The following is a 12,014-nucleotide window of genomic DNA, read 5'->3' on the forward strand; positions in this document are numbered from 1 at the left end:
TCAAGAAAATCTGGTCATGGGTAGTTTAGATCGCATGATCGTCTGGAAATTGGTCTGAAGGCTGTTTTTACCAGAATCGCAAGAATATTTGGACAATAGTCTGGAACTTTTATGGTCTGCGGAAATTTTGGTCTGCAAGTTTCTGATCAGAGATGGATTCCAATTCTGCAGATTGCAGAATTGTTATAACGTTATAACTCGTTAAGTCTCAATTCTATCTCAATATGCTCAATTCTTTGGCGCATATTACGTATGAGGCAAAAAATTGCAAACTGTCTTTTTTATTTTTTATCAAAGAGATAAAACAGGTTAAAAGGTTCCATACGCAATTTAGGAGTCATACTTAAAAACACTGACTGTGAAATAAATAAAAAATTTGATCAGCAGTGCCTTAAATCCTTCTGTGTTAATCGTAGAAGCTCTGATATTTACAACCCCTCTTTGATGAACATCATCTCATGAAGCATAGAAAACATGAAGGAAAATCTTTCTGTTGCAGTTTCTGAGTCAATATCCTATTCCTGGAAAAAATGTTACAGTTAAATTAATTTCAGTTTTGGATCTGTCAGAACTATTGATAGTACATCAGTGGTACTGTCGCTTTGACTGGCTTGGGGTTCGATGTAATAAGAGCATCGGCAAAAAGTTTTTTCCACTCGTCACAATTGGTCCTCTGTGCCAGGAACACCTCCCCAATGACAGAGTCACTGGCTATAGTGACTGACGGCTTGGAGAGTAATTTGAAATGTAGGACTGTCTCCTCTATCATACTCCGGGGCAGTTTGAATGTGAATGTCTCATTGAACACTGGCATGAATGTCTCTTTCTGTACATCTGTCTGCATCTTCTCAACTAGACTTCCCATGTATCGATGGTAGATTTTCACTAATGTGTCACCTAAGTAAGCTAGTATTTATACCTTAGTTGAGGCCTGGTCGTTATAAGGGGGGGGGGGTAAGTGCGATTATTGATTACATAGACACTGACACTAATTAAAAATGAGCCCTTTTCACGGGCCGATTTTTTTGTTCCGACCCCACCTTTGGGGGGATTATGCTCAAGTTTTTTTTATTGAATCAACGTTGGCCGATCAATTTAACCATTTTACAGAGTTGTGAGTGGTATCAGTATAAACCCCATCAAGCAATGAACAGCACAATGAATAGATTTTTTAATTTCGTGGAGTCATTACGGTTCCAGTTTTGTGAACATTATGATGATCTCCATTGTTTATATTCACACTTTCCGTAATTTTTGCTCAAATTATTTCTTACCAAATTTGCTGTAAAAAAAGTTAGAGTTGTTGAGAAAAGAGTTAATGGTTTCTGTTTTAAAGATTTAGCAGAGTTGCTGAACTATTTGATATTACATTTCTTGCTAAATGTTGGCTAATTTTTTAAAGAAAATTCTGCCCTTTTTTCATGTTTCTTTAGCCATAGCCCATATTCTCCAAATTTACCGGAAGAACCGGCCTTTGACCTACTGAGATAATATTCGTTAGGCTCTGCGATAGGCTCTAATTTTAATTGCAGTCTCTATGAAATTGTTCTTGAAACAAAAATTTGCTTTTCGTTAATTACACCGACTTTAGACAAAATTTATAACTTATTTTTGATAAATTATGATTTTTTTGCCAACTTGTGTATTAGGCCGAGATTTGAAAGAGTTCATTTCTTTAAACAGACGCGCAGCGATATCACGGCCAGTCGTATCGTGGATTTTCACATTCAAAACAGTTCTGACTGTATGGAGGCGTTAAAAAATTTTCGCATTTTTTGTTTTTGTTTTTCTTTTGCCAATTATGGAAAAGTCAATTATCAAATAGAGGTTCTAGTATTGGACAATCCCATTTAGGTTCAATTGGGACCTTATGACAAATATTGGGTTATTAGAGAAAAACTCTTATTTTTTGGCGCGCAAGCAAAAAATTTGGTAAACTTATAATTAAGTCTTGAGTTTTGCCTGCATTTGTCGATCATCGTGAAATATTATCGCTTAGTCTCATTATTCAATGTTTCGATGTGTTTTAGGAAGCGACATTAAGGAATCTGTTGATTTCAGTTGATAACTAACGGATCTTGTGTCTTTAAACATTACTTTTCTATAAAAAAAACCTTTTGAGTCTCTCTGAACTTGATCACTTTTTCCACCTTATTTCTGTCAACTTTTAGCTTATACTTGATAATTGAAGTTTTCATTACAAAATGCGATTTTTGGATATTTGCTTATAATTGTGGCTCTATTGTGGCCTGTTGTCACTCTATCAAATAATATCCGATGCCAGCTGAACGGAGGACCAGTCGAACATATTTATTGTTTTCAGCTATAAACTGACATAAATTTTCAAAACCACTATTTCAAAAATTCAATTAAAATTTGATCTTTTCCTGTTGTGATGTTCTTTTTGTAGTCGTATGACTCATTCGGAGTAATGGCAAGTCAACGGCTTCCTATGGAAGTAAAATTGAATTTGTTTCTTTCTTGAACTGATTTCTTTGAAAAAATTTAATTTTGAAAATTGCCCTTTTTGTTCATTTTTTGTCAAATTTGTAATTTGTCTGATTCACAACAGATTCGATGCACTTTTCTCCAGAAAATAAACGTTAATATCTACTGAGGTCATGTTTTAACCGATTGTTTTATGACTATGAGTTCACATGAAAATTATTTGATAATGGTCAATAATTCTAGTTCTGATTGTTGTCTCATCAAATTACCCCATTAAAAGAGGACATACTGATGGAGTATAAGCAAATATCTCTTCAGTCAATAATTTTTTAATTTAGTGGACCAAGTCTCGAGGACACAGTTATAGTCAAACTAAAAGCTTTTTAGCTACGTGAAAATCAAGTACAACCTATAAAAGTCAAGCCAAAACATTTTCATTCCAAATTTTGTCCGATTACACTCCTTTCAGTCGATGCCTCTACAAGAGTATTTTACGTATTAGCTGTACTAAAGATACTAGGTAAATTATATACAAATTTTATCTCACCTTGAAAGAATTATATCTAGCCAGTCACAATAAAACCTGCTTAGCCGCCGGTTGAGATGTATTAAAAACGGGAAATTTTATCCCAAAAGGGAACTTTTATCCTAAAATGAAAAAGGGAGGTTTCATCCCACAATGGAAATTTTATCCCACTTTTAGAAAATGGGGAAATAACATCCCTTATTACCGCCTATAAATAGGAGGCGCTTTTAATATCCAGTTAGTTATTGAACAGTTAAACAGTTGAACAATTGAATAGTTGAATTTTTTTACGTCTTTCATTCTGTTATATCCCTTCAGTCGCATATTGCAGTTAATTGATATGATATCAACTCTACTTAAATTTTTATTTATATTGTACCTCACAAACTGTTTTATTCACAAAATTTTAATTTCCATTCCCTTTTATTCTGTAGAACTTCAAAACTTTGTATACTCCCATTTTAGCGGCGAGTATAAACTAGTGCGATCAATGAGGCTCACTCAAGGTTAGTAAATTCTATGTTCTAAAGAGTCTAACTTTAATCTTTAACTTAAGTAAAATCTGCTGCGAGGCAAAAACTTAGAACAATATTCCAACTTGTCTCAATTCTATGTTCTGACTTTTATAAATCGATCTTAACACTTTGTTTTCAAATCTATTATAAACTTAAATCAGCTATTTCTAAAAATTTCTATCTTTCGTCAGTTTTCTGACTTTAGCGAAAGACTGAAAAAAAATTTCTAAGTTCTTAAATAAAAACAAACTGTATCCAAAGTCCTATGTATCCAACTGTTCTATGTTCTAAAGAGTCTACCTTTAATCTTTAACCTAAATAAAATCTGCTGCGAGGCAAAAACTTAGAACAATATTCCAACTTGTCTCAATTCTATGTTCTGACTTTAATATATCGATCTTAACACTTTGTTTTCAAATCTATGTTAAACTTGTATCAGCGAAAGACTTAAAAAAATTTCTAAGTTCTTAAATAAAAACAAACTGTATCCAAAGTTCTATGTATCCAACTGTTCTATGTTCTAAAGAGTCTAACTTTAATCTTTAACTTAAATAAAATCTGCTGCGAGGCAAAAACTTAGAACAATATTCCAACTTGTCTCAATTCTATGTTCTGACTTTAATATATCGATCTTAACACTTTGTTTTCAAATCTATGTTAAACTTGTATCAGCAAAAGACCTAAAAAAATTTCTAAGTTCTTAAATAAAAACAAACTTTATCCAACGGACGTAATTCTTATACTATCTAAAGTCGTCTCTGGTTCTTACAAACATTTTTAACTTATCTTAGATAAAATAAAAACTTGACAACGTCCAAGCAGTCTAAATAAAAATGGTTGATGCTCCTATTTCTTTGACTAAGGTATCTTTAACTATATTTTCATGTAACGATCGAAGTCAGAGTGCTCTTGACGTTTGGAATTCTGTTGACCAAATAGAAAAATTTTTGTCAGGAGCTGTTCCTATGACGCTGATAAGAAAAAGAGTTATGAAAATAGACGGAGATCACTATTTGGGTCCCTTTTAACTGATACTGCTTTAAAATGGTTTAACACTGTTGATGAGGCCAAAGTCTTAAATATATTAAAGACGACTTCGTTGATAGATTTACTGACGGTCGTTTAAAATTCAAGCATAGATTAGAAATCTTGAATTTTCTTGAATCTATGTCACTTTGCTACCGGAGACACTAAAAAACATAGTGGCTTAGAAATTGAATTTAGAATAAATCCAGGATCAACAGTCACTATAATAAATTATCCAACATTTATTGAATTTAACCAATTGGGGCAACAAGTAAACATTCAAACTTCAGGCAATAAAACAAGAACTTATACCGGCTATGAAATACGCATGATAGGCTACACTATGTCAACCTCATACTTTGACGCAGATGGGAAATATGAAGCAAATCACAGTATGGGTCACTGAAGAGAAAACTTCTAATTTTTTAGGAGTAGGTTTTTGTCATACTCTTCTCAAAGCACTATGCTTTGATATTCCAGCAGTAGAACCGAAAGCTAGCGATAAAGGAGTCCTTAGTTATGGCTCATTAAATAATGAAAAGGAAAATCCCCAAGTCTCTAAGATGAATGCAGTTATAATACATCAGCCTCTATATATTCCACCTAAGTCTACATTCCTCTACAAGCATAAGTGTAATGAGCAAGATATCTTTCCGAACGGCAATTCTTTTGTACCTAATAGGACTACAGTAATAACCGAGTTGTGCTTTATAAATACTATTTGTACTAAGAAAGAAAAACAAATTGCCTTACTTATTGAAAACAATAAAAGTAATCAAGTTACACTAAATAAAGGGATAACTGGATTTATATATATGTGATATGTCAAACAATGCACAAAAATATAGTATTCGCGACTGTAACGAATTTACTTATTCAGTCACCAATAGATGCGAAGAGCTTGATAGTTGTTTTCTGCTAAACACAATTACAAATACTTTATTTGAATCCACTGACCTAACCACTAAGCGCATAAAGTATATTAATTTTGACGAGCACTCAATATTCTACGCCAATATGCCTAATATTCATACTAAATCAAAAGACTTAGTATTAGACACAGGCTTTGCTGTCCCCCTCATTAAAAGATACCCCAACTAAAAAAAGAATATAGTACAATACTTTAAAGATATTGGATCGGAGAATGAAGCTAATCACGAGCTAGTACATTTTCAAGATGAGTATAGTCAGCAAATAAAATACAGTCTTATAATGAAGAATCTTAAAATTCTCCCACATACGAAGCAAGCAAAATGTGCTCAGTATTTTGCGAACCACAAAAGACATTCATGCTTGACGGCATAAGATGTGTTACTATGCCTAAGATAGCATGTGGCAGCGACCACTGGTTATGGGAAAGAATAGCTAAAGAATTAGAGGAACCCTGTAAGCACACAGGGATAACGATTTAGGTATACATTAGTGGCAAAGTACTAGAATTAATAAATAATACAGAAAACAGTCCTCTCACTGACGAGCATACTGCCGAAATAATGGAGCTATCCGCAGGAGAACTAGTAGAGAAATTTAAAAGCGAGGAAGCAATTGCAACTGACTTTTCTAAAGAGGCCAAAAAGATATGCCAACCCAAATCAAAAAAACAATTCCCAATATTCCGATCAGCTTATCTAGTAAAAGAATTAATCGATAAGTTCACTAAAAGTTTACATGCTAGACAAATTATTCACTTCAATAAAGCTGAATTCTTACAAAAATTTGGTTTTACACAAACAGATTTAATTGAGAACGAATTCTTACGACTTGCAGATATACTACTTACAGACAACGATGTATATTCACATCATAAATATGACATTGGTCGTACTAAACAAAACTTAATTTACCCCTTATAAAGAATGCCGATTTCAAAAAGCAAAGACCCAGTAAAGTACATTTCTAATTAAGGGATAAAATCGAATCACTATCGGAAGAGTTAATACAAGCAGGGTTCATAAGAGAGCTAGATGAACATGACAACATGAATCGATGGTTCGTTAATCCAATCATAATCCTTCCAAAGAAGGATTACGTCAAGTAGTAATAGATGCTCGCTATCTGAAATCTATTACTGACCATAGTATTTCAAGTTGGCCGTTAGAACCACTACAAGTCTTAATAACCCGAGTAAATGGCTCATAATTTGCAAGCAGCGATCTTTCTTGTGCATATCATCAAGTGCCACTAACTCCCGAGACACAAAAACTAATAGGATTTATAATAGGAGGAAGACATTACACTTATCAAGTCGGCTTCTACGGACTAAAACCACTAACCAACTTCTTTAGTAAATAAATGCGTTATGCATTCGGACCTCTTATAAAGAAAAGAAGGCTATCACATTTATCAACAACACACTACTACAATCAAATACTAAAGAAGAAATATTCAAAATAATAAAAGAATATCATGCTTTATTAATAAAGGTTAATTTAAATGCTGCACCGGATAAAACAATGTTATGTCTACGCAAAGTAAAATTTCTTGAACAAGTTATATCGGAAAAAAAAACACTTTTTCCAGTTATATTGCGTATTGACGAAATTAAATTTTTAAAAACTCCAGAAGCAAAGACTGATGTTCTTAGCGTACTAGGGGCGATGGGATTCTAATCAAAATATGTTATTAATTCTCATATAGACGATAAGCTCCTGTTTGACTTAACGGGAGGAGATGTAACTTTCAAATAAGAAGAAGAACAGGAGAATGTATTTAATATATTTAAAAAAATTCTCACATGATATATCTTTAGCAATCCCAAATGCAAATTACCCCTTTCATACACAAACAGAATTAATTGAGAACGAATTCTTACGACTTGCAGATATACTACTTACAGACAACGATGTATATTCACATCATAAATATGACATTGGTCGTACTAAACAAAACTTAATTTACCCCTTATAAAGAATGCCGATTTCAAAAAGCAAAGACCCAGTAAAGTACATTTCTAATTAAGGGATAAAATCGAATCACTATCGGATGAGTTAATACAAGCAGGGTTCATAAGAGAGCTAGATGAACATGACAACATGAATCGATGGTTCGTTAATCCAATCATAATCCTTCCAAAGAAGGATTACGTCAAGTAGTAATAGATGCTCGCTATATGAAATCTATTACTGACCATAGTATTTCAAGTTGGCCGTTAGAACCACTACAAGTCTTAATAACCCGAGTAAATGGCTCATAATTTGCAAGCAGCGATCTTTCTTGTGCATATCATCAAGTGCCACTAACTCCCGAGACACAAAAATTAATAGGATTTATAATAGGAGGAAGGCATTACACTTATCAAGTCGGCTTCTACGGACTAAAACCACTACCCAACTTCTTTAGTAAATTAATGCGTTATGCATTCGGACCTCTTATAAAGAAAAGAAGGCTATCACATTTATCGACAACACACTACTACAATCAAATACTAAAGAAGAAATATTCAAAATAATAAAAGAATATGATGCTTTATTGATAAAGGTTAATTTAAATGCTGCACCGGATAAAACAATGTTATGTCTACGCAAAGTAAAATTTCTTGAACAAGTTATATCGGAAAAAAACACTTTTTCCAGTTATATTGCGTATTGACGAAATTAAATGATTAAAAACTCCAGAAGCAAAGACTGATGTTCTTAGCGTACTAGGGGCGATGGGATTCTAATCAAAATATGTTATTAATTCTCATATAGACGATAAGCCCCTGTTTGACTTAACGAGAGGCGATGTAACTTTCAAATAAGAAGAAGAACAGGAGAATGTATTTAATATATTTAAAAAAATTCTCACATGATATATCTTTAGCAATCCCAAATGCAAATTACCCCTTTCATACACAAACAGATTTAATTGAGAACGAATTCTTACGACTTGCAGATATACTACTTACAGACAACGATGTATATTCACATCACAAATATGACATTGGTCGTACTAAACAAAACTTAATTTACCCCTTATAAAGAATGCCGATTTCAAAAAGCAAAGACCCAGTAAAGTACATTTTTAATTAAGGGATAAAATCGAATCACTATCGGATGAGTTAATACAAGCAGGGTTCATAAGAGAGCTAGATGAACATGACAACATGAATCGATGGTTCGTTAATCCAATCATAATCCTTCCAAAGAAGGATTACGTCAAGTAGTAATAGATGCTCGCTATATGAAATCTATTACTGACCATAGTATTTCAAGTTGGCCGTTAGAACCACTACAAGTCTTAATAACCCGAGTAAATGGCTCATAATTTGCAAGCAGCGATCTTTCTTGTGCATATCATCAAGTGCCACTAACTCCCGAGACACAAAAATTAATAGGATTTATAATAGGAGGAAGGCATTACACTTATCAAGTCGGCTTCTACGGACTAAAACCACTACCCATCTTCTTTAGTAAATTAATGCGTTATGCATTCGGACCTCTTATAAAGAAAAGAAGGCTATCACATTTATCGACAACACACTACTACAATCAAATACTAAAGAAGAAATATTCAAAATAATAAAAGAATATGATGCTTTATTGATAAAGGTTAATTTAAATGCTGCACCGGATAAAACAATGTTATGTCTACGCAAAGTAAAATTTCTTGAACAAGTTATATCGGAAAAAAACACTTTTTCCAGTTATATTGCGTATTGACGAAATTAAATGATTAAAAACTCCAGAAGCAAAGACTGATGTTCTTAGCGTACTAGGGGCGATGGGATTCTAATCAAAATATGTTATTAATTCTCATATAGACGATAAGCTCCTGTTTGACTTAACGGGAGGCGATGTAACTTTCAAATAAGAAGAAGAACAGGAGAATGTATTTAATATATTTAAAAAAATTCTCACATGATATATCTTTAGCAATCCCAAATGCAAATTACCCCTTTCATACACAAACAGATTTAATTGAGAACGAATTCTTACGACTTGCAGATATACTACTTACAGACAACGATGTATATTCACATCATAAATATGACATTGGTCGTACTAAACAAAACTTAATTTACCCCTTATAAAGAATGCCGATTTCAAAAAGCAAAGACCCAGTAAAGTACATTTCTAATTAAGGGATAAAATCGAATCACTATCGGATGAGTTAATACAAGCAGGGTTCATAAGAGAGCTAGATGAACATGACAACATGAATCGATGGTTCGTTAATCCAATCATAATCCTTCCAAAGAAGGATTACGTCAAGTAGTAATAGATGCTCGCTATATGAAATCTATTACTGACCATAGTATTTCAAGTTGGCCGTTAGAACCACTACAAGTCTTAATAACCCGAGTAAATGGCTCATAATTTGCAAGCAGCGATCTTTCTTGTGCATATCATCAAGTGCCACTAACTCCCGAGACACAAAAATTAATAGGATTTATAATAGGAGGAAGGCATTACACTTATCAAGTCGGCTTCTACGGACTAAAACCACTACCCAACTTCTTTAGTAAATTAATGCGTTATGCATTCGGACCTCTTATAAAGAAAAGAAGGCTATCACATTTATCGACAACACACTACTACAATCAAATACTAAAGAAGAAATATTCAAAATAATAAAAGAATATGATGCTTTATTGATAAAGGTTAATTTAAATGCTGCACCGGATAAAACAATGTTATGTCTACGCAAAGTAAAATTTCTTGAACAAGTTATATCGGAAAAAAACACTTTTTCCAGTTATATTGCGTATTGACGAAATTAAATGATTAAAAACTCCAGAAGCAAAGACTGATGTTCTTAGCGTACTAGGGGCGATGGGATTCTAATCAAAATATGTTATTAATTCTCATATAGACGATAAGCCCCTGTTTGACTTAACGAGAGGCGATGTAACTTTCAAATAAGAAGAAGAACAGGAGAATGTATTTAATATATTTAAAAAAATTCTCACATGATATATCTTTAGCAATCCCAAATGCAAATTACCCCTTTCATACACAAACAGATTTAATTGAGAACGAATTCTTACGACTTGCAGATATACTACTTACAGACAACGATGTATATTCACATCACAAATATGACATTGGTCGTACTAAACAAAACTTAATTTACCCCTTATAAAGAATGCCGATTTCAAAAAGCAAAGACCCAGTAAAGTACATTTTTAATTAAGGGATAAAATCGAATCACTATCGGATGAGTTAATACAAGCAGGGTTCATAAGAGAGCTAGATGAACATGACAACATGAATCGATGGTTCGTTAATCCAATCATAATCCTTCCAAAGAAGGATTACGTCAAGTAGTAATAGATGCTCGCTATATGAAATCTATTACTGACCATAGTATTTCAAGTTGGCCGTTAGAACCACTACAAGTCTTAATAACCCGAGTAAATGGCTCATAATTTGCAAGCAGCGATCTTTCTTGTGCATATCATCAAGTGCCACTAACTCCCGAGACACAAAAATTAATAGGATTTATAATAGGAGGAAGGCATTACACTTATCAAGTCGGCTTCTACGGACTAAAACCACTACCCATCTTCTTTAGTAAATTAATGCGTTATGCATTCGGACCCCTTATAAAGAAAAGAAGGCTATCACATTTATCGACAACACACTACTACAATCAAATACTAAAGAAGAAATATTCAAAATAATAAAAGAATATGATGCTTTATTGATAAAGGTTAATTTAAATGCTGCACCGGATAAAACAATGTTATGTCTACGCAAAGTAAAATTTCTTGAACAAGTTATATCGGAAAAAAACACTTTTTCCAGTTATATTGCGTATTGACGAATTAAATGATTAAAAACTCCAGAAGCAAAGACTGATGTTCTTAGCGTACTAGGGGCGATGGGATTCTAATCAAAATATGTTATTAATTCTCATATAGACGATAAGCCCCTGTTTGACTTAACGAGAGGCGATGTAACTTTCAAATAAGAAGAAGAACAGGAGAATGTATTTAATATATTTAAAAAAATTCTCACATGATATATCTTTAGCAATCCCAAATGCAAATTACCCCTTTCATACACAAACAGATTTAATTGAGAACGAATTCTTACGACTTGCAGATATACTACTTACAGACAACGATGTATATTCACATCACAAATATGACATTGTTCGTACTAAACAAAACTTAATTTACCCCTTATAAAGAATGCCGATTTCAAAAGCAAAGACCCAGTAAAGTACATTTCCATTTAAGGGATAAAATCGAATCAATATCGGAAGAGTTAATACAAGCAGGGTTCATAAGAGAGCTAGATGAACATGACAACATGAAAAAATTCTCACATGATATATCTTTAGCAATCCCAAATGCAAATTACCCCTTTCATATACATGCTGACTCGTCTAACTTAGGTACTGGTTGTATACTCATACAACAATTTCCTGATAGAAAGAGAATTGTATACGAATTCTATCTAATAGGCTCCCCATTTCCTATATAACTCTTTTGCGATCATAGGCCAATACTAATTCTGTGGTCCAGGCGTGGACAACTTTGGCATAGATTTTTCAAGTATCAAGTCGTCCTA

At 33.2% G+C, this 12,014-nt stretch overlaps 1 protein-coding gene across 1 annotated transcript in view; it reads left to right on the plus strand.

Moving 5' to 3' along the window:
• The first annotated feature begins 5,831 nt into the window (after window positions 1-5,831).
• LOC142340382 (uncharacterized) overlaps window positions 5,832-12,014 on the plus strand; it is a 22,075-nt gene continuing 15,892 nt past the window's right edge. Inside the window, exon 1 of the mRNA XM_075390959.1 lies at window positions 5,832-5,863. Coding sequence (XP_075247074.1) covers window positions 5,832-5,863 — 32 coding nt within the window. The remainder of the gene's footprint in view (window positions 5,864-12,014) is intronic.

Source organism: Convolutriloba macropyga, chromosome 5 (assembly GCF_964194025.1).
Source record: "Convolutriloba macropyga chromosome 5, txConMacr16.3, whole genome shotgun sequence".
Taxonomy (NCBI): domain Eukaryota; kingdom Metazoa; phylum Xenacoelomorpha; order Acoela; family Convolutidae; genus Convolutriloba; species Convolutriloba macropyga.